Source organism: Amblyomma mixtum, chromosome 6 (genome assembly GCF_055824585.1).
Source record: "Amblyomma mixtum isolate Tamu chromosome 6, ASM5582458v1, whole genome shotgun sequence".
In the NCBI taxonomy this organism is placed as follows: domain Eukaryota; kingdom Metazoa; phylum Arthropoda; class Arachnida; order Ixodida; family Ixodidae; genus Amblyomma; species Amblyomma mixtum.
In genome coordinates, this window is record NC_143017.1 from 118,137,023 (window position 1) to 118,164,092 (window position 27,070).

The 27,070-nt window shown below is 47.1% G+C and overlaps 2 protein-coding genes across 6 annotated transcripts in view; one reads left to right on the plus strand and one right to left on the minus strand.

Annotated features, from left to right (window-relative positions):
* LOC149340175 (nose resistant to fluoxetine protein 6-like) overlaps window positions 1–11,045 on the minus strand; it is a 38,992-nt gene extending 27,947 nt beyond the window's left edge. Inside the window, exons 1-2 of the mRNA XM_089548935.1 lie at window positions 10,808–11,045; window positions 2,226–2,408 (exon numbers count right to left, since the gene is read on the minus strand). Of these exons, the coding sequence (XP_089405061.1) occupies window positions 2,226–2,408; window positions 10,808–10,889 (265 nt within the window). The 5' untranslated portion in view covers window positions 10,890–11,045. The remainder of the gene's footprint in view (window positions 1–2,225; window positions 2,409–10,807) is intronic.
* Window positions 1–27,070, plus strand: part of Dgk (diacyl glycerol kinase 1) — a 453,430-nt gene that overhangs the window by 293,646 nt on the left and 132,714 nt on the right. For 3 of the 5 annotated variants that reach the window (XM_089548936.1, XM_089548938.1, XM_089548937.1), the window contains exon 5: window positions 20,053–20,128. The exons of the other annotated variants lie outside the window; for them this stretch is intronic. In XM_089548936.1, coding sequence (XP_089405062.1) covers window positions 20,112–20,128 — 17 coding nt within the window. In that variant the 5' untranslated portion in view covers window positions 20,053–20,111. The remainder of the gene's footprint in view (window positions 1–20,052; window positions 20,129–27,070) is intronic. 5 annotated transcript variants of the gene reach the window in all.

Genomic DNA, 27,070 nt, shown 5'->3' on the forward strand with positions numbered 1-27,070 from the left:
AGATAAACGCTGGTCCTTAAAGGGCAACTGCAACACTTTTTCGGGAATTCTGCGATATTCAAGGATTCAAATCTATATCGCCTATAGGTAAAGCATGGCAAGTGTTTTCGCACTAGCATTTAAAATAATGACGTAATTGACGATTAAGTTCTGTGCTTCTCCGCAATGCACCGGAGGAGTGCAGAGAAACTCAGCGTGACGTCACGGAAGGTATGATTTCAAATTACTGCTGTCGTCAGCCACAGCCTGCCCTGACTCGTTAGACGCTGCCAAACAACTCTCGGCAGTGTTTGCCTTCGGTGGCACTGGTTTTTTTTCCTTCAAAGGAGGCGTTTGTGCGTTGGAAATGTACCGATACCTTCGATGACGTCATCATGCGCCCCCCACTTGGCGTTGTGCGCTGCGGAGAAGCTTGAAGGGCATCCAGATTTTAATCGGCGATTACTTCACTATTTCAAGTGCTAGCCCAAAAAGACTTCGCATGCTTTACCTTCAAGTTTCGCACATTCGACCCTCTTAAACTCGTTGGTTTGTAAAACCTATGCAGTTTCCCTTTAAGGGCAACGGAGTGGATTCCAAGAAAAGGCAAAAGTAGCAGGGGACAACAGAAAGTTAGGTGGGCGTATGAGATTAAGAAGTTTGCGGGGATACGGTGGCCGCAGCTGGCACAGGACAGGGTTAATTGGAGAGACATGGGAGAGGCCTTTGCCCTGCAGTGGGCGTAGTAAGGCTGATGATTATGATGATGATAGATTTTGAAATTCTCGCGCGTATTTCCTCTGCTTTTTCACGTCAACGCAAGTTCTCTCTTCGACGAAGCCTGGCACAGGCAACTTTGGCTTATGTCACTTCATTTCAGGTGTCTTGCGACATGACGATAAGCTAACCTAGCGTTGCCCATTTCGTCGTTCGTTCACGTTTGCGGGCTCTGCTGTGATTCACACTTTCCCACTGGTGCAAAAACTCTGCGATCATTGCGGCGACCCGCGGTTGAGCAGTGCGAAAGCAAAACGTCCGCATACTATATCGACGTCCGTGCCTCTTCTGACGTTTATGTGCTATATCGACGTCCGTGGCTATTTTGACGTCTAGCTGTATGTTTTCGCGTTTAATTAATGAACTAATTTTTTTTATTTATTTATTTATTTATGTACATACTGCAGACCATGGTTAGGTCCAAGCAGGAAGGGCAGGTTCACAAAAAGCAAAATTATAGCAACAAAAATACAACAATACAGCAACGATAATGTAGTAAAACAACAGCCACAACCTCATCACCTCATCAACCAAATTTTTTAAGGCGGAAGCCTTTAATGCCTCAACGTTGTAAGCAGGAGTTGTCGACAGAAATGTCACGCTTTTCAATTGGTCGAAACGGTCGTAACGTCACAGTGCGCGAATTTCAAACGGGGCCAATGTACTTCGGCTAGTAACCATGCAACCAATTAAAGGGATCGTATAGTGATGCTCTAAGTAAGTGGGACTGAGTTTAGTTAATTGCTTAATCACCCAATTAGCCTAATTAACCTTTCTAGCCAGGCCAGATAAATAAATAAAACCGAGTAAGAAATTGGTTGAGTTGGGGAATCGAACCAGAGCCGCCGGAGTGCGAGACAAGCATGCACAAGCAAGCACTCCGCCATGCCAGCTCTTTTTTTTTTGTCTTTATTGCTAGCTCGATGGTTTGTAATGAACAAAGGCGCGTCTAGTGAATACCGTGTCTTCGTTCACTCCCATCTCCCTCTCTTCCCGTTACGGCGAGGTTTAGGTGTCCACCGAGATATGAGAGACAGATCCTCAAAAATCAGTTTACCAACGAGCAAGGCGTAGTACCGAACGGGCGATGGCGTTCTATGGACTCCCTGGAAGGAAGGGAAAAGTTTATTTTGACTAATGCTTTTTCCTGTGGTTTGGGGGCATCTTCAGAACCCAGCGTTGCAAGACGCTGTCGCGTTTCACTCTTAGAGGCGAAGCCTAACATCTTAACAACGCATCAGTGACACAAGCAGCAACACCGCGCTTAAGGCTTTCGCCTCACCGCACTTTAGGTCAATAAAGTGCCCCCCTAAATTTTTTCCCACGGCAACATTTTATCACACCTCATCCGTCACAAGACACTTTCACACATTTATCTTCAGCGAACGGCGTAATCGTGTGGACAAAATTGCGGACACTTTTTGCTGAGCCGTACAATGCTGTCGCATTAATAATGCCTGAAGTCTCACGCTGAAGGCCCGGAACGTTCCTCTGGACCATGGCGTCGATGAACAGCTGCATGTGTGCTCGGCACGTCGGGTTCACGTCTGTCTTGTTGTTCACGGTGGCGTTGAGACGGCGCAGGAACGGCTCCCACTGGAAAGCTTTGAACTTGACCAGGTCCAACCGACGAGCTGTGATGACGCTGTCGACTGCGAAAAAATAAGCGAACTGCAAAGTTTGCCGATTAGGCAGGCGGATGCAGCGTTTACTGCAGAGCAGACAGTAGCAATAAATACGCATCAGAGAAGTGACATTCAGCTACCCGATCTAGGTATATAGGCGGTTACTGGAGTCAGTGACTCGGAATATTTAGAGTCCATCCACGATTTGGTCGCGAAATGTTATTAAAACGTCCCTGCTGGTACAGCTATAGCGTTTTGAAAAATGCTTCTAAGGCCCGGTGGGGATATTTTTCGGGCTTTTCTCTCCGCATTTTTGTATGTTTTTGTTTCTTGTGTTTCGGAGTATCAGTTCTCTTTTTTTGCGGCGGGTGTGCAGTAGCGAAACTGACCGTCCTCGAATTTTCTTTGTATCGCAGATGGTTCAAAGAAAACAGCACTCTAGTCAGATCTATGTAAAAGATATTTCAGTTAGTAACCGAATAGTTTATGCGCCTCATTTCATACCATTGCCTTACTGAACTCATTTAACAATATTAGCAGCCACACGCATTTGTTGCTAGCACTTCCATATGCAGGAGAATTAACTATATTTCTTTCGAAGAGTTCTTCGAAAACATGAAACTTTGTCCATAACGGCCTCGAAAATTATGCAAGACAAAGAATCAGCGAGTTTACGCGTTTCGCGTGACTCATTTGTACAAGTTAGTGGCACAACCGGAATAAGAACATATGCGCGTGCATGCGCTCTCTGATGGCTCAATATACACTTATTTTGTGAAAACTTTCTTTTCTCCCTGTTTTTTCTATTGTATAGTTTCGATGTAGCACTTTCTCTTTATGTTGTTTCTTTCTTTCCCGTACTTCCTGTAATTGTTTGCTTTGAACCGGTGGTACGCGGCATGAGCACTCATTGGTCGTAAATTATCGGTCCAAAACTCCGTGTCCGGGTGAATAATGGAGCTTTCAGTTTTGCAAAATAAACTGTGTTCCGTGAGCACGCTTTTTTTTTTAATGCATTAGCATTATAAGCCTCACCGTGAAGAAAAATTGTCGTGCGTCCGGCGGTGTAGTGTTCTGTACACCTGCCACCACCTTCCACCTGCCACGTTTGTAGAATGGCAAAGTGGAGAGAGTGAAAACCCCCTCTCCACTTGTCGGGGAGAGGAGGGAAAGGCCCGAATGTGGCCTTACCACGCTAAATCTTCCGTCGTTGTTTACTTGGACTTTTTGAGCGGAAATGCCTTATCTGTGAGACCAGATGCAGCGAAACGCAAAAAGCCCGCTCAAGCAGGCGCCTTACCCTACTTCCTCTCTAGTCCCTTTATTTTTATTATCATCGTACCGAATTTTTCTTTTACCCACTATTTCGGTCCGCACACAGTCATGCTGGTCTGGCGATATTTCTGTCAGCTGAGTGCTATATTAACACGCCTCTGAGCTCTTCGCAGGCGTATCGCACTCGCCTGTTTTTAACATCCATGCTGCTCTTTTCTTTGTCGTTTACCTCTTTCGTTCTTTTTTTTTTCTCTTTGAAAATTTTCCAACAGCAGTTATGCTCCGCAGAAGTAAAGTGTAGGGCTGTGCTAGCTTTTAACTGTGCGCGCAGTCGGCGCGAACTGTCTCAACGCTCGAACGATTGTCCATCGGGCGCCCGTGAGTTGCGTACATTCCTTGTTCAGCTCGTTGAAACCACCTGGACCAAGTGGTAGTTAGCAAACAGTAAAAACTGGAAAGGATTTATGATTTAATCTACTGTGTTAGCCACCTTGTTGGCGGATAAGTTTCGCTGGCATATTGCAGATGACATCTCGGCTGTAGGGATCGGCTAAAGACGCAAAATTAGGCCCACGTCCTTTTAGGAAAACGCCTAGCTTTCAGTCACCAGCGCTGTCTGGGCAAGAGGTACACTGCTGACTACTTCTACACGGCGGTCGACGTGTTTACCCTGTTGGCGCCGCGTCTAAGCTTCTGCATACAGTAGCAACGCGGGTGACCCCGTAGGTGGAATATTGTTTCGGAAAAAGAAAAAAAAAATCGCCCCCGGGGTGCACCCGTCATGTGCTGTGAACTCAAGAGCGTTGTAAACAGATACCACTCAGGCCGTTGCTGTGCTAGACTTGATCGTGATAAATGCGGGCGATCAAACCACTGGTTTCTCTTTATACAGGCATTAATCCTGCTAGTCAAAGTGCATGATACGGCGTATAGATTTGCTTGTATTCTGCACACCATTACAAGACATGTAGCTGCGATCTTCTTTTCTTCTATATTAGAGAAATAGAAACGCAATAATTAGGCAGTCGTAGTATGGATCAGAAGAGAGAAGAAATCGAAGGCTACTTAGCTTCCAATCAAAAGGTCAATAGTTCATGAATGTTTCTCTTTCGGGATTCGATTTCTGTGTCGCATTTTATGATGGTTAATAAATGAAGGAAATAGGAGTAAGGAATAAATAAGTCAGCGTGAATCATGAAGAAACGAATGCTAGGCTGAAGGACCGGGTAACATTTGTCTTTGTTACAAATTGTTATTGATGTCGCTCTTCTCGTCGTTTTCAGTAGCTTCGTTTCATGATTGCAAATTGCAGCCTCCTATAGCATTTCTTTCTTTTTTGTTATCTGACGAACTACATTAGTGTTGATCCTTTCTGTGCCCTGAAATATTCATTTGCTGCTATCTCTGGCAGGCCGTTCAAGTCTAATAGTTTCATCACTGCCACGACCGATAACAGCCAACTTTGTCATTGGGCCAAAATATTTGCGTCGATCAAATACGCCCGCATTAATCGAAGGAGATTCCTATGAGTTAAGATAAAAAAATAAAACTATTATTTGCTTAGAAAGAAGAAAACTTGTTTTTTATTTCACTCTTTCTCATCCTAAGTTGAGCATGAATCAGAGTTTTAGCCTGGGAGAGTTGAGCAAATGCATCCCCGGAGGTAGCCGATGAAAAACTTAAATTGACGGCAGTGTAAATATGCCGCATAGCAAACGCAGGTACCATATTAGTACCAATTTTATGGGCGTAAAAAGTGCGTTTATGGTACGAAAAAATATCGTGCCTAGAACGGTGCGCGCAGCTGCAGAACACCACCTTAATTGCAGCCTTAACAGCGTACTACTCAGAAATAGTTGATCCCAAACCACAGCCAATTCGGCTGGCAGACGGGCACTGTTATGCTATCCGTGTTCGGTGCTTTGCGGGGTTTAACGTCCCGATGCTAGGCATGTGCTACGGGAGACGCCGTAGTGGAGAGCTCTGTAAAAATTACCGGGGGGGGGGGGGGGGGGGGGGGTCTTATGGAACTTACCTGCGATAAATGTGGTTCTATTCCGTTTCTATTCTAATTCTCCTTCAATTTTATTTCAATTTTCTATCCATTCCTGTCCAATAAGAATTTTATCTCAGTTCATTCGTATTCTCTTCCTGTGCAGGTTGTGCAGTTGTAGGAGCTAGTACTGATTATTACTGGTTAACATTTCGTGCTTTCTCGCATCTGATGGCGGCAAAGCACACGGTCGTTTTTTTGCACTGCACCTCCATCAAATTGCTGCCACCGCGGCTAAAGTTCTTTCGCGCACTATTGGATCCAGGAGCCTAACGGAATTCGAGCTTCCGCCGTGAAATATAACCAGAACCTAAAACAACGTTAAGAGACAGGGAGAGGACAGAGTGGGCATCGTACAGGCATCTGTCCTGTAGTGAGCGTAGAGTGGCTGATGGTGATGACAAAAACTCAGAAGTAAACAGAGGTCCACCTCCGTGTTCCAGGTTGGATTGAGCATGATGTTTGGATGCATTCTGTATGAAGAGATAGCTTCGTATCATCTTGATGTTTACTGAACGACCCATATGGGAACAGTTCAGGAAATTTTCTCATATATGCTGTGTATCTCTAGCATTAATGTTATCGTTCATCTAGAGCTGCAACCAGCCTGGCTACAATTCGATTGTACCTCCCTTTTCAGTCATACACATATAATTTAGTCATATTACTAAACATGCCCATGCATCGAGTTTTTATTGTATACATTAAACAACCTATAGCTGCACAAATTAATCCGTAGTCCTCCGCTATATGGTACACTTCGTAGCCCAAAGTATTGCATCTGCTAGTGAAAAGCCACAGAGTTAACAAGTATTAGGTATGCTGAATGTTGGTTTTATGGAGTTTAACGTCCCGAGGCGATTCAGGCTATGAGGGACGCCGTAGTGGAGAGCTGCGGATAATTCTGACTATCTGGAGTTCTTCAACGTGCACTGACACCGCACAGTACAAGAGCCTGTATAGCATTTCGTCTGCATCGAAATGCGACCGCTAAGGCCACGGAATCGAAACCGGGTATTTTGGGTCAGCAGCCGATTACCATAACTACTGAGCCGCTGCGGCGGCTGGATACTGGATATCGTCGACACCGTCCGTTTGCATAAAGACTGCATTATGGCGCATGTGGCGTCTTCCTATTCTCGTTGCGCATCTTACAGCCTCCTTTTGCGTGTTAATTAACAGCCCAACTTCGTTTTGTTCCTTTTCGTTAGCGCCGATTAATTTACGTCTGAGGCGTGCGACCAACACACTCTACACGACTGAAAGCTGCGTGCACACTTCGGTCCGACACATTTGTTTCTGCAGAAATTCCATAATAATACAGTTTCTATCTTCTGTGCAGCATTTAAACATTAAGGGGCCTGTGCTGCTGCAACTGCCAGCATTGCCAGCTATTCGGGATAAGCGCATCTAGTTCCCTTGGCTGCCACAGCGTGTCGCATGGCTTTGGACATTCCAAAATGGCGCTTTGTTATCATCCGTATGCGTAAAAAGGAAAGAGAATGACCGAGTGGCTGCAGGACAAGACGTGATAGGCAACTAGGCTTAGCGACACTGGCTGTGAGCTGCCACGGATTTCTCGTAATGACACCGGCATCGCTGGACAGTAAACCAACGGAGAAAAGATAACCGGCTGTCTGTCAGTGTTACAGATGGATGGATGGATGGAAAACTTTATCATGCAAGCGAGTTTGGACCGTGCAAGGTCTCAGGGCCACCGCACAGCCCTCATATTACGCGCATGTGTCCAGGCCACGTAGTTATAGAGTGCGTGTTGAGAGGAGAGAGAGTGGTCGGAGGCGGCAGATAGGCAAAGGTGGGGGGGGAGAGGGGGAGGGATCATGTGAGCGGCGCGGCAGTGATTGGGAGTGGTAGGGCCAACTGGAGATTGATGGAAGTGGTCCTTATTCTGCAAGGGACGCGACCCCTGCGACGATAGTGAAAACAACGAGATAGAAAAAATACCCGCAAAGTACTCGGCGAGAATAAATCATTTGCCAACTAGCTTACCTAGCTCTACACCTGGACTGCAGCACGAAATTTTTGCTGCAAGCGGAACAACTGTCAAAGGGCAAAAAAGAAATAAAATCTTGAAAAGTTCAGCATGCTGGAGCCAGTGACAGGTACCTGAAGTAGCATCTGTCATATCTGCGGGATTGAAATTGAATCCTGGCAGGTATCACTTTTTTTTTCATTTCATTCGCCCGCGAGACTTATAATTAGGATGCCACTGCTTGGAGGACTTGTTTTTTGAAAAGTACTTACGATGACTACTGAGTGAGTGATTTGTATGCTTTGTCTTCTATTTTACCAAAGTTCGGTTTCCTATATCATTAATGGGTGAACCATTTCTCGGATTATTCACGTATCTGCCGTTTTAGCGGAATCGGCCGCGGAAGCGCATTGATGATTGAGCTGGACGACATTCTAGCCGAAATAAAGAGGAAGGAATCGGCTTGGGCAGGGCACGTAATGCGAAGGCAGGACAAGCGCTGGTCCTTAAGGGTACCGGAGTGGAATCCAAGAGAGGGCAAACGTGGCAGGGGGGGGGGGGGGGGGGCAGGAAGTTCGGTGGGCGGATGAGATCAAGAAGTTTGCGAGAACACGATGGCCGCAACTGGCAAAGGACTGGGTTAATTGGAGAGACATGGTAGAGGCCTTTGTCCCGCACTGGGCATAGTCAGGCTGATGACGATAATGATTGTGATGATGCTCCAATAACTTTCATGTTGTGCAACTCCGTTCGCTGACTTAATCCCACATTTCAGTGGAGCGCCATGCGGCAGTCATAGTCTATTAATTACCAAATCTATCCCAATGAGTTCAGTAGTTTAAACAGCTTTTGAAAATTGTCCAGAGCTATGACTTAACGGATCAAGCGAAGGATCCCAACGCTGCGCACTCAGGATTAAAACGAGCTGCATTTAGTGTTCGAGCGGTGTCCTGGAATCAGAACAGCAGGCGTGCACATGTGCAGTTTACCGGGACTACGCGTACTTGTTTGACTCTTTTTTAAGTACTTTCCTTCCTGTGGTTCCTCATCCTCCTCTTTCTTTCTTTCATTTTTTGTGTCTTCCGGTTTTTTCGCTGTAAGCTCTAGGTATGCGGTTCAAGAAGTCATTCGTAAATCACCTCGACAATGTGAAGAGTTCGTATTCCATTATTCTGTCACCAATAGAATCCTTAGTTCACGAAGTAAATCATGCTCTCTAAGCCCGTTCTCCCGAAGCAGAAGATGTTGGTCTTCGGCTTGTGGCGAGAGGGAAATTATGATTTGCACGACTGGATTGTAGTAGATAACAGTAAAAAGTTTTCAGCTGAAAACGTGCGTCTTATGCCAGTTGTTTATTTTTTCTCTCTCTTTTCCTGTCTCGCTTGTCCCCAAGCATGCGGGCTAGCGGGCCTTTTTTTTTTTTTTTCACAGGTGAGCTTCAGTGACCTACCGCTAGGGCATCTGGCTGGCATCTCGTACTCGTCTATTTTTATCGTACTTTACCTCTCTCTCCTTTGCTTTCTCTCTTCCTCTCTGTCTTGTGTTGCTTTATAAAAGTTTTCCCGGAAAGCGGTTGTGGCTCGCATTGCATTGAGATATAGTGCTCCGCTGGGTTCGGACTGCTCGCAGATTTGATGCCGACTGTCTCGACTCTGAAATGCTTCTTCATCGGGCGATAGTAAGTTTCCGCTTATCCTCGTTTATCTTTTTGAAACGGTTTCAGGCCGAGCTTGTGGCTTATAACGATTGAAATCAGACCCAGAACGACGGCATTAAGAGCGGACGATTTTAGCGATGGTATGTGGTATCGTAATTAAATTCTAGTTTCGATGAGCGTTCGAGAGGACGCGGCTATAATGAAATTTTATTGTGCGCTTCCAGTATTATGCCATAGTTTTACGTTATATTTTAGTGTTAGAGTGCGAGCACTGATATAAAGCAGCAGCAGAAGTTCATGGACTACGAGAGCTGTGAAAAAGTAAAACATAAAAAGTATTTTCAAAGCACTTCTAATGAAAATGAAATTGTTCATAAGTTCGGGTCCACTCTGGGCGTTAGGATAAACAATCTCAAACCAACCTTCAGCAAAACGAAGTCTAGTGAATACAACCCCCGGATTTTTTTAGGCACATCATTGATATGCAGTCTAAATAGTTGTTCTACGACCGCATTCCATGCATAAAATCCGAACTCGATGTCCTGCGTGCGAGAAGTTTTTGTACTATTTTCCACCGTGGCACTTTACATTGAAGTTGTTTGTCCTATATTACCAAAGGTCAACTTTTATCTCTGGTTCGCAGCACGCATTAGGGTCGTCCGCGCCCATCACTGTCGCAGCGTTCATTCGTGAAGCGGACACGTGCGCTCGCTAACGAGGGGCACACGCGTTGCTGATTCTTGTTACACCTATGCCCCCAGTAGTTGTCAACTTTGTTTTTGAAATAACGAGAATTCTGTGCGGCGCGATCGTCTAGCACTGACGAACCCGGAGGGCCTCTGTGGTCTGTCCACCTTTGTCGTTCAGACAGCTTTGCCTCGCCTGTGCGAAACTATTTCTCAATTTGTAGCAGTTACTAGCCAATTTAAACGAATAAGCAGTGGTCTTGGTGGCAGTTATCGCCGTTATATAATGGCCCTATAACTTTTACAAACTAGGCTGGCTGCCAACATCGTGCGGCAGTTACAGCTTGTACTGGCTAGTAACGGGCCGCATCCACGATACTGCATGCGCCTAAAACTGCTTCGCGTCTGACCTGCGGAGAGCTAACCAGTAGGGATAAGCAGTGATGCGGTAACCAAGGCACCATCTCTGCGTTTGAATAGCTAGCTCGTGAAATTCGGTCGTGAGGTGACGCCATCTATTGCGTCTCCAAAAAGTGCTTCAGAGTTTCATCGAGACAATGTACATTCAGGGTTCACTATAAATCGTAGCTGCACAGCCCTCAAGAGCGTGTCAAGTTGTGAGCCACAGCGGGCAAGCGCACGTCTTTACTCCAAAGCAGCTCGGCCCGGAGGGCGAGTTGAGTACGTAGAGGAGCGATGGTGCGAGTGTGTTAGCCCAGTCGTAAGAGGTTGAGGCTCGCGCACCGCGCTCGCAGTACTCACAGATCTCGAGCGGCTGGATGGACGGCAAACTGAGCGCGAGGCAGAGCAGGCCGCAGCCCAGCCGGGCCCACATGCTCGCCATGTCTCTCGTCTTGGCCGGCGTGTCGCAAGTCGTGGTCAAATGGCGCGACTGCGGTCTGCGTGCCACGTTCCTCGGTCGCGTATGCTGAGCGAAACATGTGCAGCGCGCATGTTCCGCTTCGCAGCCAGCCGCCAGCTGCGAGTTCTGTCAGGCCCCCGTGTGCAGCAGCAGCAGCAGTCGGTCGGGTCGCAGGTGCCCGGTAATGTCTGTATCATGTGCACGGGACTCCAACCCAGGCCGTGGGACGCGAGTGCGATCGGAAATAGCTGCGACAGAAAAACACTGTGCAGTGACGTGCGTTGAGCGCAAATTTAAACGGTTCAGGAGTCACCCGGTACCGCAGAATGATATAAGCTTTTCGTGCATGCAGAAACCCACATTTTGCAGCGTGGTATTGCTTGTGGATGTACGCACTTTTAATATTATTGACGAAAAATAACGAGGACGTTTGTCGGTACTTAGGGAAAGACTGGCATGAACTGCGCGTGACTCAAGTGGAGCAGTTTGCTGGAATTGTGCCGATACCTGCAGAAAGCAGGGGTTTGAAAACTTTGTACGCGTGCGAACCGGCTACGTGAACTTCAAACCTGCTAGTCCTCTTCAATGTACCACGTCTCTAAGTGCCCTGGTGCTGCGAGCCGTTGGAAGTAAATATATGGCGTCGCGTAAAGACAGCAAGATTTCCGCTCGTAAACTTGATCAAATACTATGACGGGCTAAACAGAGTGGTGTGCGCTGCTTTAGCAGTTGGCAACAGCAGGAGCTGGAGGTGCGCGATTAGTTCGCTGGATTAAGGAATACGTACTTTTCTGCAATGATTAACTAAACACCGTGCTGTCACTGACGTGCGGCGTCAAATATTGCTGCTTTCCAATGTTGCCATATCCTCGCTATCCCGAATCTCCATCGTCTGTTCACGGCGTACTATCTGGCAGTTTTTTTTTCCTTCTTTATTGGGCTTACCGCACGAATTCCTTTGGAGTTTGCGGTCAAGTTTGCTTCTACCCGCTGGTTAAACCACGCTACCTTGGCCTCCATGCGCCAGTGCAATCGACACGGGGCAAGGCTATGGGAGCCAACCACCACTATCCATACTTAAGCCTTTAATGCGTAATCACCCCCTAACAGTTAGATAGTTATAAAAAGGCGGCCGCTATTTAAATTCGTATGCCATAATTTATGCGCTATCAGAAACAAATGAAACGCAAACAAGAAAACTGAAATGGCAACACAAAAACACGAACATATTAGCTCCGCGAGAGGAAATACAGCTGAGATTGATTAACCCTCCTAAATAACAGCCTTCGCGCCTTTGTAGTTCAACTAATCTGTGCTACAGCACTGCAGTTTCGCCGAGATAAGATTTTCTCATTTTGCTGTTCGTGTTTCGGTTCTCTGTTCACGCATCATTTGTTGTTGATAGTGCATGTAAGAAGTAAAGCACAACGGGGAAAAATAGTTAAAGTATCGGAAACTTGAATCAAGCTTCCTGGTTTCGCGTCATATCTGAGGCGAAAAGAGAGGCTCTAGATTCACAAAACTTTTCCTAAACATGCGCACTCTGTGTCTGGGCAACGTCGCTCTCTGCTGGAATAGACCCTTTAAGTACAGAGGGCAAAACGCGTGTCTAGAACACGCTCTTAGCGTGTTTCGGGCGTAACACGCGATAACTAGCGATAAGATTTGGTTAAAAATGGTCTGGATGTAAACATGTGCTGTTAAACTCATAGAATTTTATCGTCAATTTTTGCCTTCTTGGTCGCAGTGGCTTTGGGAGCTCCGGAACACACAGTTTGGTTGTTCTAGGCATGCGTTTTGCCCTCTGTACACCGTATACCGCGTTAGCTTAACCGGATTACCGCGAGCACGCGCGCCGTTAGTGCGCATGCTCAAATCGCCAGCGCGCCACATGACGTCATGTACCCGGCAGCTGTAGGCAGCTGCGCGCTTCCCTGCTGCCTCGGTACCGATCAGCGTGTGCGCGTCGGTGGTGGGCGTACTCCCAGTAGTACTCCGGTAACGGTAAAGAGAACACGGCACACGTTATGCCTAAGGTATTGGCCAGCGCTTCTGCGCCTGTCGACGATCCAACCAAGAAAATGTTTTTGAATTCCGCACTTTGATCCCCAGTTCATCTCTGACGTAAGAGCTTCTCGTGAGTTCCATGCGGACACCAGCGTAGGTAGCCAGTGTTAAGTCAGCAACTAGCACTTTCAACATGAAAGCAAAGGCGTGACCCGTAGGAACAATACAAGTCACTTACGGACGTTCTGCCGTCAAGTCCCACTCACGATGACTTCTTTTACATGCGAAAGAAGTTTTATGGGCTGTGGAGCGCGTCGTAGTGGACAGCTCCGAATTAATTTCGGCCACCGGGGTTTCTTTAAATGCCCCGAAATATCAGTACACTACCGGTTTTTCATCTCACTTCCATCGAAAGGGACGGTACTGCTGAAATTTGAAATTTGAATTCACCCCTAGGGTTTTTATAAACGTGTATGGAAACGAAAAACATCTTGTTGCATTCAAAAGGAAAAGTAACGTCTAGTTACTTACCAAACGCTGATTTTGATTTACTACGTCATTTTCGTAAGGACTGCCAAACGGTGATAATTTCTCTGACGTATTGATATTTATTTTTATAAATCATTGGTCTCTGACGCAAAGCGATATCAGGGTTGTCCAACGTCGCCTATCATATATTTAGCGTGGAGAAAATATACACCTGTGCAGAATTTTTGCTGACTTTTATTTCTGTGAAGCTGCAAAAAGAATAATAACATTTTTATATTCTGCAGTATAGTGATATTTAGGGCTTTTAACTAAATATGGAGTATATATAGATCAGTACAATGCTCCTCACAACCGCTATACTTAGTACTAAAACACATTGCTAGACTGATTGTGCACTGCACTTAGGAAAATAGCACCAGCCAAAAGAAGAGGCACACAGGAAACTCAGAAGAAAAAAAACAGAACAGAGGCTGGTCATCTTCCACGGCAGGTTTCAGAAGCGATGTGACCGATGAGAACATGTGCTTGAGAATCATGCGAATTTGAAGACAGAGAAGGGAACGTTGTATGAGGAAGGTATTCTAATAAAACACGCTGTTGGGCCAGTTTGTGCATTGCATTAAGGAAGGCGCCAGCCTCTGTCTGTCTGTCTTCTTGCTAGTTCCCTGTGTTAGACTTCTTTTCGCTGGCGTTTGTTTTTTCCTTACTGTAGTCAGGTACAATTTAAGAACACAACGGTTTTTCCCGGTCAAAGGACCCTCTTCGAGCCAATGGCGTCTGCCGATTCTCCTGACCCTGATAGTGTGACAAAGCAGGGAGCGGTAGAAGAAAAGGGATAATCCATTTTCTCTATGGTTGGGGATAGACCCTTCTCTATCGCTAGCAAGGTCGTGAGAATTGGCTGACGCAAGCGGCTGGAAGCGGGTCCTTTGACGGGGCAAAGCCTGTGCATTCATGGGTTCTATCCGACTATACTTGCCCCTTCCCTCTCTCTTTTTTTACCCAATTCTTTTACCTCAGATTGTTGGGACGGTTTTTCGGCAGGAGGATTTCTGCGTTCTCCATGAACTGGAATGAAAATGACGTGTCTTAACCAACGCTTCAGGTTCATCTTAAGGGAATTTATAAGCGGCTCTGAAGTCTTCTCAAACAGCCGTGCATGTGAACTGGGGACATGCTCTCACGAAGCAAGCCCATCAGAAAATGAATTCAACATTATCCCTTAGAACGAACGAATTTGTCGAGGTTTAACAAAAGCCATTTGGCAAGACTTGGTAGGGCCTTTGTCCTACTCATTCAAATATTTATTATCCGCATTCGTACGCGGCAGCTAGAAAAAAGAAAATTAATCCTGCTTCTAAATTTTAAATTGGAGAATTGCAGAGCGCCTGCGCCAAAGGAATACAAACAGGCTATAGGAACACAAACAAGCAAGTCCACGCTCGCGATCACCGCTGTGTCCCAGCGTACCCATAGCAACAGAAAGAGGCTGCTCCTGCCGTTAGGCAGCTCTAGAATCCACCGCCAAACTCGGGGACGTTCGCAAGTTTTCACGTTTTTTTTCCCCTTTCGCTTGACGGCCCAGATGAAACGATCATCATCATCATCATCAGCCTGACTACACCCACTGCAGGGCAAAGGCCTCTCCCATGTCTCTCCAATTAACCCTGTCCTTTGTCAGTTGCCGCCACTGTATCCCCGCAAACTTCTTAATCTCATCCGCCCACCTAACTTTCTGCCGTCCCCTGCTACGTTTGCTTTCTCTTGGAATCCACTCCGTTACCCTTAAGGACCAGCGGTTATCTTGCCTTCGCATTACATGCCCTGCCCAAGCCCATTTCTTCTTCTTGATTTCAACTAAGATGTCATTAACCCGCGTTTGTTCCCTCACCCACTCCGCCCTCTTCCGATCTCTTAACGTTACACCTATCATTTTCCTTTCCATAGCTCGCTGTGTTGTTCTTAACTTAAGCTGAACCCTCTTTGTTAGCCTCCACGTTTCTGCCCCATAGGTGAGTACCGGTAGGATACAGCTGTTGTATACTTTTCTCTTCAGGGATATTGGTAAGCTACCATTCATGATCTGAGAGAACCTGCCATATGCGCTCCACCCCATTCTTATTCTTCTAGTTATTTCCCTCTCATGATCCGGATCTGCGGTCACTACCTGCCCTAAGTAGACATATTCTCTTACTACTTCCAGCACCTCGCTACCAATTGCGAACTGCTGTTCCCTTGCTAGCCTGTTGAACATTACTTTGGTTTTCTGCATGTTAATTCTTAGCCCCACAGTTCTGCTCTGCCTGTCTAACTGGTTGATCATGCTTTGCAGTTCTTGTCCTGAGTGGCTTAGCAAGGCAATGTCATCATGAAACGATAACATGAAAAAAATCCCCTTTACCGATTATGTCCGACCATCACTGCGGAAAAAAAAAAAAGGCCGTGAAATAAGGGCACCAACGAGGATTTTGTCGAAGCTCGCACGACAATTTTGCTGACAAAAGTTTTCCCGTAATTTCAATTGTGCAACCAGACTGGGCTTAAAATATGCGCGCAAAGTTGTTACTTGAACCTGTCGTTATTGTTTTTCCGATAAATTAATTGTTTCAGGAGCTTTCCAAGATGCGTGTTCTCATCGCGGCTGATTCAAGCAGGATGGCCTGTGGGCCCCCGTGATTACGGGTTATCGGAGGCGGTCACCGTACGACGATCTGTGCATACTCCAGCTTATTAATTTATTTTCATTTATAGCATCTGCCCCGCCGCGGTGGCTCAGTGGTTACGGCGCTCGGCTGCTGACCCGAAAGACGCGGGTTCGATCCCGGCCGCGGCGGCTGAATTTCTTGAAGGCGAAATTCGAGAGGCTCGTGTGCTGTGCGATGTCAGTGCACGTTAAAGAACCCCAGGTGGTCGAAATTTCCGGAGCCCTTCACTACGGCGTCCCTCATAGCCTCAGTCGCTTTGGGACGTTAAACCCCAATAAACAAATAAACAAACAAACAAACATTTATAGCATCTTACGCGTCGTATCCATTTTTTGTCCAAGGTGAGCTTTTCTGGCCGGTATTCTTGTTTTTTGTTCCCGCAAGATATTGCTACGTGGTGGCCATCCGATGTGTGGTACGTGGTGACCGATGGCAGTGATATTATTTAATGGCTGCTGGCCTAGCGCGAGCGCTCCGTCCCGCACCACTGCTAGCTTTTTCTTCGTGATACTACCCGGGGTCACCGATTGAATAAAAGACACTGACAAAAAGACGCGCGAAATGGTCGTGGGCTTTAGAGGACAGTAGAACGGAAATGACAGTGAGGTGAAGTGCTGTCCGCTACGATGAAAGAGTTGGGCGAATGAAAAAAGTGCAGAGATTGTATGAAGAGAAAAAGGTGCAGTAGTGGCGGGCTTCGTAATAATTTTCGTAATAATTTCGTAATAATCTCAATCTTCCACCTTCCTGCCTTCCCTTACAGTGCGGCTCGGGTGTCCACCGAAAAATGTGAGACAAGTACTGCGCCATTTCGTTTCCGCAGAAACCAAAAACCATTTTTTTTTTCGCACGCAAACGTGTATGGAAGAAACCACTTTTCTGACTTACACTAACATTACAAAACCGATTCAGTCAGAATATTTTCCCTGCTTCTAGTAACGACAGTGTTCTGGTCCTCTGCAGTTACTGCGCTGTGCTTTTTGCGTGACGATAAACCAACGCGCCCTAACATATTCCCTCTGGTTTCCGACTCTCGAGGATATCAAAAGGACAGCCATGTCCCGCTTGCATCTGTTTCGTCTTTCGGTTTTCGCGCTTCTCTGGGCCACACTCTCAAGCCGTCTTTCTTCGAAAGTCTCAGACACGGCAAAAAAAGAAAAACGAGGAGGAAGGGAAGAAAATAACGGGTTCTTCTTGTACTTCAGTATTTACAACAGGCCAGAGACTCCAGCGTAAACAAAAGCAACAAGGATGCGCTCTGAGCAAGAATGACCCACTTCACAATGCGCGACACGTGTTTAATTATTTCCTTTCTTGAAATTCTTCTCACTCGCTGTTAAGCCCCGAAAAGTTTTTCCTCCTTCTCTTCCTCCGTTTGATTCTGCTATCGGCGTTGATTTTGCGCTCCTCGGTACTGTCGCTCACCGCCTGTCTCTCCGAGTCTCTCCCTTGGTCGCTACTTTTGTTCTTTTTGTAGTTTTCTTTCTCCTTTGACCGCAAAGAAATCGCAAGCTGTTGAGCCTCGCCTCTGCGTAAGCGAATTGTGCCCGTCTCAGAATGCGGACGTGTTCCGAAGACCCGAGCGGCTCGCTCGTTTTCTCTAGCCGCGAAAACCTCATTATCTCCCGTTCTCTGTTCCGCGTCTGTCTGCCACAGTCTCTCTCTCCGATTTCTGCGGGTCGTTTCAACTTTGAAGCTGAGAGGATTTACGTGTTGTCTCGTCGGATTCTGTGGTTTTCGCTCTTCCTTTCTCCTGCAGCTCTGCCGGAAATTACTTTCGCACTCCCTTGTTTCGCAGCATCGACATTTCATTTCCTCCTTTTCAACAGACTTAGCACTTTCGGATGGGTATTCAGCGAGGTCTTCCCTAGTTCTGGCATTCCGCATAATGTATGCATAATTTGCTCCGTGGTGCAAATCTTTTGTAACGCGCCCGTAGGCAGCTGTCGCACGTCACAAATGAAAAAAGAAACGAAAGAGAAGAGCTGACATTTTTCCTGTACTTTTTCTCCTGACTTCATGTGACGCTTTTGTGGCGCTCTCATAACCCGACTCTTGTCCGAGCGTCAGTCTATTTCCGGAGGAGCCCATCAGTCCCTTTGATTCCAAACTGCAATCAGGCAGGGCAACAATATGGACCCGCCGTATATTTAGTACGATATCGAGCGAGCTCTTGACGCCGACTCTGGTGCCTGCAAAGTAGCCTGTCGTTTCGACCGCCTGCTGCCGAATGCCGGATGCAATCGTAGTTTTTTGAATAGCTACCGCCCGTCATCTTGAGTTTGTATGCCCGCCAAGGCTGTGCTTGATACCGCACACATCCTGTGTGCACTTTCCTTCGTCCAAGTTTTCTGGCATTCTGATTGCGAGCACAAGCGTTATTGTACAATAAAACTTCAGAAAAAAAAAAATAACCAGCAGTTGATACCATTTGGTAACGGTCCACGACGTCCTGTATTACTCACTCAACAGTCAAGACACACAATCACAACAGTCAACACAAACAGCTTTTATTGTTTGACTGCATCAAACAAGGCAGAGGCATTAAAATTATTGAGATTATAATTTCTTCTCGAGATTAATTGTTTGCTTAGGTAACAAGAAGAGATTTAACAACGGTCTCCTTTTGTCTCGGAAGAATTCTGTTCGGCGGTCCTGGATGTGAGCAGAGCTTCACTGAAAGCTGGCGTGTATCCGACTATAATAGCGCTTTATTCATGACATGTGCTTTATCAATGGTCGGTGAATAAAATTGGAGGTATTCGAATGTAAATCGTCCATTGTACAAGACTCGAATATAGTTGAGCAATAACGGGTATCTTGAACCAAAATCAGTCTCATTAACACACTAAAGGCCTTCAAAACGATAGTGTTATTCCGGCTATGTTTTATCATTTCCTTGTGAAATGTTTATAGGTGTCAAATAGTTATCGAGTCTAAAATTGCCCAACTGTGCCCAACTTCACTCGTGTCCTAAGCCATGGTTGCATAATATCTGCCGCCCAGCACGTATGACGAGATGGTTGTTCGCTACACATTTCTCTTTATATTTGTTTGCATCTGTGCAAATTAAAATCCTCCCTACACGGTGTTCTGTTTTAAACAGTCGTTCTTTACCTCCCTTCGCCTACCTTCTTTCCTCGTGTCTACTAAGGTACCTGTCGTCAGCACATTTGCCGATTTCGCGAAGTTATTCGCAATTAGCTCCGGAGAGACAGAGATAGTGTGGAAAACGGTGTGGTACCCTGTTGCCGCGGGCGCTGTCTTAAGCGCAGGACTCGAGTGGCTTCGGCGACCGACCTTGCCGAAGCTACCAGCGAAATCTAATGGACCGGTAATATGCGAAGAAAACGACTCAAGAACGTGTGGTCGAGTTGTCACATTTCGATTTTCAAAAGGTGGCGATATTCCGGTATAGCACTGCAACTTGACTCCGCCAAAATGAGAGCGTTACCATTTGGTACGAACCTCACGGCGACGCCTTTTAGTTAAAGATCTGTCCTCTAAGTGCCTCAAAATCTTCTGCGTTCTTTTCAACATACCAGTCGCTGTTTCATGCTGAAATCATGGAACAAGCAGAATAGATTCAAAATTAATGAAGCGGTGGTTCTCTTGTAATCTTTTTTTTTTTTTACGTAGACTTGAATGCCTTCAACTTTGTTTTTATTTTCCTTTTTAGGGGTTGCCTACGATTTACTAAAAGTGTACTTTGTGGCAATTCGTTACACCTCCAAATCGACCGAATCTTAGACAACATGGGCAGTATTACGTCGAGTAGCATACCATGACAACACATTCGCGCGCTCCTTCTTGTGGTCAGTGGTCACACAGCAAGCGCGCTTTTCATTCGTGCGGTCGCAGTATGGCGTATAGCATGATGCTCATGGCGCTGGGATCTCTGTTCATCCAGCATTGTTGACTATGTCGGCTTTTGTTCCGCCCAGATGACCAGCTGTAGGCGTGCGGAACGCATCGAGAAGGGGCCCTGTCCTACGCTCCTCGGATGATCCGTTTGAAACGGTATTCGATCCAATCGCTTTGCTACTGCTGCTGCTGCCGCTGCTGCTGCTGCTAGTGCTGCCTGAACAGCATGGCTTTCCGCTCCCATTTCTTCTTTCAATGAGAATCGTCGCTCGCTCAGCTGCATCTTGCTTGGAGCTTTTTTTTGTCCCCGGTGCCCTACTCGGCTGGGGATTTGATACTGCCTGAAAGTGGGACAACTGATGGGTTATTTCATGCTCGTTCAAGCTGGCCGCAAGCGCACCACCAGCTCTACTTGCCCTGGTCATTTCTTACACAGAAGCAAGCAAACAGGGGCGTGTTCAAATGTTGAATCTGACATAGTGCTTGGAAGCTTTGTGCTTGTTGTTTTGTTTTTGTTTTTTGTTTTCGTAAGCTTCGATACTGAAGTTTTGCTCCAAGGATTAGACAATGCCTGCAGCAGGCAGTACCCACAAGACCCTAAATAGTGCGTGAGAAGCGGCACGGAGAGTAGGCCTAGTGTCGGCATTTATTGGCTTAAACAGAACCGCAAGCTCAGTCTTCCACTTGGCCTCAGCCGTTCGACACGAAACATCACTGAAACGCTCGCTCTGCTCTCATTCTCCAGCGCCGCTGCTGCTCGGATGAAGATATACGAATAAAACTGGCAGACTGCGCCTGACGCTGCGTAGCCGAGTGGCGTAGTATGTAATATAGAAAACGTGGCTGGCAGCAGCTCGCTTTCCATACATTTCCGACAATGTTTGTGTAGGAACTAAGACGGCTCCACTCCGCGAGAAAGCGCCCGTGGCTAGGATTGTTTTGAAGTGCGCGGCCGGGTGTTGCGTTCGTACCGGCATGTTTCTTTTAATAGCCTACCGTCAGAGCAACGTAACCGCCGCAGGCGCCTGGTGCCCATAATTTGATATGGCATGGGATAGGTGACAACAAAAAAGATCATATGGTCCGTTATGGTGCGGTACGGTACGGTACGGCACGGTACAGTACGGTACGGTGCGGTCGGTGCGGTCGGTGCGGTCGGTGCGGTACGGTGCGGTACGGTGCGGTCGGTGCGGTCGGTGCGGTCGGTGCGGTCGGTGCGATGCGGTGCGATGCGGTGCGATGCGGTACGGTGCGGTACGGTACGGTACGGTACGGTGCGGTGCGGTGCGGTGCGGTGCGGTGCGGTGCGGTGCGGTGCGGTGCGGTGCGGTGCGGTGCGGTGCGGTGCGGTGCGGTACGGTACGGTGCGGTCGGTGCGGTGCGGTCGGTACGGTACGGTGCAGTTGGTGCGGTACGGTGTGGTTGGTGTGGTACGGTGCGGTCGGTGCGGTGCGGTGTCGTATGGTGCGGTACGGTATACAGATTGGTGTGGTATGGTGTCGTTTAAAGGTACACTGAGGACACAACTCTATGCAGTTATTGTTCTCAGTAAAAATATATTCACTGGCTCTAGCTGGCTATGTTGACGTTTGTCTGGCATGAAAAGCGCATTTATTGGCAAGAAAATTAGATTTAGAAATCTTTCCACCAATAAGTTCAAAAACGTGATGTCATCATCGAAATGGACTGGCTGCCACCGTATTGACGTGAATGAGGAATTTTTTTTTCCTTTTTCTAACTTCTAAAAGCTTCGCTTGCGGTGATAGAGTCTGTTTGCAATTAGAACGCGGTACACGATCGATACGCGGGCCAATTCCTATTTGTCGTCAGTGTCCGTTTAACATCTCAGAGATGCACATGAGCTGTGAAAGTCGGCATAGTGAAAAGCTCCGGATTAATTTCGACGTCCTGTGTTTCCCTGACGTGCACTGACATCGTACAGCACACGGTCTTTTTTGCATTTCGCCTCCATAGAATATCGGCCGCCGCGTCCCGGATTCGATCTCGTGTCCTTGGTCTCACCAGTCCAACGCCATAACCACTGAGCCATCACGGCAGGTAAAAGAAAATGTTTTTAAACTTCCCGTTTGCAAGTCGATTCTGCCAGTTACTTTACTTTTCATGTTTAAAACGTGTCACATATAACGTGCTGCTGTGATAGTTAAAGTGGTAATCTGAAAATATGCTACCACTGAAAAATTGCGCCTGTAGGCAAGAAATAGAGAAAAATAATGGTGAAACTTCCACGTGCTAATTTTAACGCATCAAACTGTATGTCGCCGCTCTCAGATCAAGCGGCAAAAAGCGAATCAGGAAAACGAAGGGGGAGGGGGGGGGTGTACTTTTAAGAGAAGGAAAGTGTTGCACGACACCGAGTTTATCAGTTTCTAACCTGGTAGTTTGAGTCTCTTATGTGCGACATTGTGTCCTGGTTGCTGTACACCCCTATTATAGTGTAGCTTCTCGCGAAGAGAAATAGTGCGGCACATGTCTTTGTCGTTTTCTTTCTTTCTCTCAAATTTATTTATTTTTTATGAAGATGTTGAACAAAGGATCACGCAGTCTGGCCGCTGATAAGAGAACAACGAAAGACGCGAGCACAGTATTTCGTACAAAATTGCGAAACGATCTGCTCTTGTGGTTGCCACGGAATGTTATAAATTGCCTCTTCAATCACTTTTGCGCCTTGCCCGGTCGCCTAGACTCGCAGTTGTCAAGCGGTCAGCGAATATCGGTCGAGCATAGGAACTCTGCAACCTAACTTGCGTATACCCTAGTAATCAGTGCACCGCAAGAGGCTCGTAAAGAAAGCGAGAGAATAAAAAAGAAACACCTGGCTGCGTAATATTCCTCATCTAAAGCTAAGAATAACGAAAGAAAACGAAAACAACCCTTGGCTCCTTGCTTCTACTTTTCCCAGTCAGCTGGGACTCAACAGCCGCCGCAAGAAGAATCGGATCAAACGGCCCCTGATTAATTCCATCCCATTTACATGCTCATGCAAAGTAGTTCGCTCCAGAACACGCTCTTGTGATGAGATCGAAACAAGGGGAAAAGAAAATGTCTCCTCCTTCACTACCTCCTCTCCCAGCGCTCCGTGTCTGCGGCCGTTTTGTTGGTGAGCACGTATATGTGTCATCGGCTGTGTCGCGGTCCGCTATTACTTGGCGACGCAGCTCTGTGCGGCTCCGGCGAATCATCATCCGGGAGGTCGGCGCCGGCCGGTGTCTGAATATATGCATGAGAAGGAAAGTATTGGACGACCGGACCCCGGCCCGAGAAGTCCGTCGGTGATTGCGCGCATGCGCGCTTGGGAACTCTAAGGCTGCGCGGACGCGCGCTCGCGCGTGATGTCAAGTGCAACGTTAGGCGAGACTGTCGGTGGTCGCAGGACATACGAGACGGTGGCGGCGGCTGCGGATGATGGATCTTCTCATTTGCATGCATGCCGCACTAATCTCGCCCCCTCGCGTCGCTTGTGCTTGGCCGTGATCGCCAGCGAGGAACGTCCAAAAACATAGAAGAGAAGAAGGCGGGTTTATGAATAAGAGAACGAAACGAGCAGCAATAAGACAGAAAACAAAGAAGCTGCCAACTTCACGACGGCAAAACCTACATCGAAGTAGGCGTTCCATCTTGCCGAACCGAACGTTACTCTGATCAAACTATGTCGTCTCGGAGCAAGCAAGCACATCGAACCGCCTTCCTGACTACATTGTAACCATCCTGGACATTGCAAAGTTCAAGTTGTCAGTACTGGCAACATATCTTTAACCCTGCCATGAGTAAGATTTTCTGCTTGTTCTTTCCCCATCTTTTTCTATTGTCTTAACAAAGTTGTCTGTTGGGATACTTGGTACAGCATACTGAATTTTGAAAGCGCACGCAAAGACAAAGAGAAGAGGAATGGTGTAGTGTATTCGGGCCCTGAAAGTAGGAATTTTAATAAAACTGGTCATTCGGGTAAGCTTCCACTCTCTTCATACCCTGTTCTCCCGGCGCATATTCGTAATACAGCTTCTGAAATAATAATGAATAAGAAGCGAAGCAGCAGGCTCATTTTTTATTTCCGTTTAGTATCGAGAGGTCAGCTGTTTCGAGCAGGGCAATGCCGTGAAAAGAAAAGAACCTACTAGAAATGTCTTTTTCGCGTAGAAGGAAGCTTGATGAAGCAAGGACTTGCTAGAACTTTTGCACTGCAGCTTTTTATAATCTTTAGTTTTGTTTAGGAAGGATATATAGCTTTCAGTATCCTGAAGTTTCCTCAACAAACTGGCGCTGTACTTTTCAGATGCACGTATTTTACAGCAACATTTCATATTAGCTCGGAGAACTTTTCCAAGATGAAATAACGCAGTTATCCAATAGTAGTGAGAATTTTATTGCGGACAAATAGGTGATTTCAATATTCGACGGCGGTTGCCCAGCATACCGGCTTGAGGCTCATTGGTTAACCTTCTGGCTTTTTCATTGTCTACTCACTGTTCATTTTCTGAGGCCTCCTCTTCAACGTCTTGTACTTTGCAACTAATAAATTCTTTATTACCGTCGTGTTCAAATGATGCACGCTATTAGATAGGAGGACATTGCGGGAACTCCAGGTACAGAGCAGCGCATGTAGAGGAACTTTTCCAATTGAACCCATTGTGAAGCGTAGTCAGTTATAAAAGAGGACTGCTGTAATTAACACCAGTTGCAAATAAGAACTGGCATTAAGTTTTTTTGGTACTGAGAAACTATTTATGCGCCTTTAACCATTTCAAGTATTAGCTCCTGATTATAGTTAAACACAAAAAAAAAGAGGTCGCTGTTTCCGTTTCGCGCATGACAAGAATCATTCGAGGAATGACATGAACAGCAGACTAGCGTCAATGTGTACAGCGTAAGGATAAACGCGTTGAGCTGTGAATCGGCTTATTCGCATAAAACAAGCAGATATAGTTTTAAAGGTACAAGTCATGTTGACTTCACGCCGAATCCCTTGCTAAGTGATGCAGAACTCCGCCGCTCTTCGCTCGTTGACTACTATTTCTGTGCCTGCTAAAAAGCTCGTGACCGCAACTAATCCGGACACTCCACAACGGCACCCCGCATTAGCCACAGTGTTGTTTTCATCGTTGCGAAAATTCAGCGGCATCGTTAACCTCTGCCCAGAACTCATCACGTTTTCGCGCCCATGACACCGTGGCACCGCACGAAAATTAGGTCGTCATCGGCGGTCACATTGCCGGGTTCATCGAATCGCACTCTGTCCAGTACCTAGGCAAATCCAAGCACGGAATCCGGATCGAACTGCACATAAAGCTGATTGCAACCGCTGCTCGCTGCAGGCCGATTCGCGACAACCGCGGCTGCAACTTCTCAGTAGGGACACAGTTTTACAGTCTTCGCACATCCGCTTTTAGCCCGTTGTCCCGACGAGAGAAGAAAGGAGAAGACAGAGGGCAGGAAGTCGGATACGTCCCGAGGAAGCGCGCAGAGCCTAGTTTCCTTAAGCTTGTCGGTGGCGTGGGAGCCTTGTACTCGGCAGTCGGCGCCTAGGCGGGATTCGTCGCCGAGCCGAATGGGCTCGCAAAGCCGGTCAATTGCGGCTAGCGAGCCGAGCCGGGGTTTATAACCGCCGCCTGCTAGGCGGACGGACGTATACTGGCGACGCCGCTGCTCCGTAATCCCGGACGCGACACTAACTCGTGCCCGACCGCTCTCCACATTGCGACCACGCGTCGCCGCAGCTGCTACATCGTCTGTTCTCGCGCGCCGCATCCTCTGTCTCAGCAGCCAGTCCTCGGCGCCAACTCTTTGTTTAGCTCCTATATCCCGCCGCCTTCGTTCGTCCTGTAGTGTACCGCGGGGTTGTTCTACACTGCGGGGTAATCTGGCTCGCGGGGCAAATTTCCGACGGCGATAGACAGAGGGAGCGCGCGGCGTTTGCGGCGCCGCCGCTACTGCCGACTCCGATTCGTCTTCATTTGCGGCTCATTCACACGGACGGGTCCGGAGCGCGGTAGCGCCGCCTAGCGCAGCATCAGCTTTTCTTGGCGGCCCTAATTGCGCCGCACAGACGAAGAAACGGCGTGGCTGCGCCTCTACCAATCCAGACAGTTGGCTTTATCTGGGCGGAGGAAGCGCACAATCCTGCGAGGACACTAGTTTCGCTCACTTTCTGCGGCTTTTTCTGTTCTTTTTTTGCCGCACTGTCTACCGCGAGTGTGAACGGCCGGTTGTGCGCACTGTGCGGATTTTCCGTCGTGGTTTTCGCGCTCCCACAAGGCACTTTAAAGATCTCGCGGGGCTCGTCGTGCTTCGAAACCGAGTACAACTTCTGAAATCGTCTTCGTTTAATTTCGTTCTTGTTTTCTCGCGTTATGTGTGTCTGGGCATGTCCGTTAGCTTTTGTGGCTGCTGGGGTGTTTTATCTTTTTATCAGGCTGGCCTGTTTCACTACAGCCAACCACTTTTATTAAGGATCGCAATTTCAGAAACAGACAACATTGAAAGTGAAAGAAGCAATGACCAAAATAATGTAGTTTTTTTAATAAATTCACGTTGGTTTGACAGCGCAACCTACAATGCACTGCAGAGAAAAATTGCTGCAAGCTGCTTGGTTGCTTGCTTGAAAAGCAAGGAACTAATGCTGACATAGCAGAAAGCACCATGTTGAATTACTATTAGCGCAGTTTGAAGGCGCACGCGAAAATTAAGCCAGGACAAGCGTTACTCCAAATTAAGTTTATTCGTCAGAAATGCGTCCACTATGTGCACACAAGTACGTAGTCGGAAGCAGGTAAAAACGAACCTGCTGAGAACAGCGGTTGTCATATCCGGGGTTCGGATGTGCTTTTATTATTATTGCCCGAATAACGACATAATCGATATGCACCAACTATGTCCAACAAAGTGTCCTCCTTGGAGACACAAAACAAGATTCTGCGCAGGCTATCACTCCTTCCTGAGTGAGTGCTGTACAGTTCGCTTCCGTTGAGTGGGAATACTCACTCACCACCGAGTGTGCATTCTTTGAACGTTTGGTCGCAGTCTCTTGTGTGCTTGATAGAGATTAAGCGAAATATTCACGGGCGATCAACGCGATCCATGCGG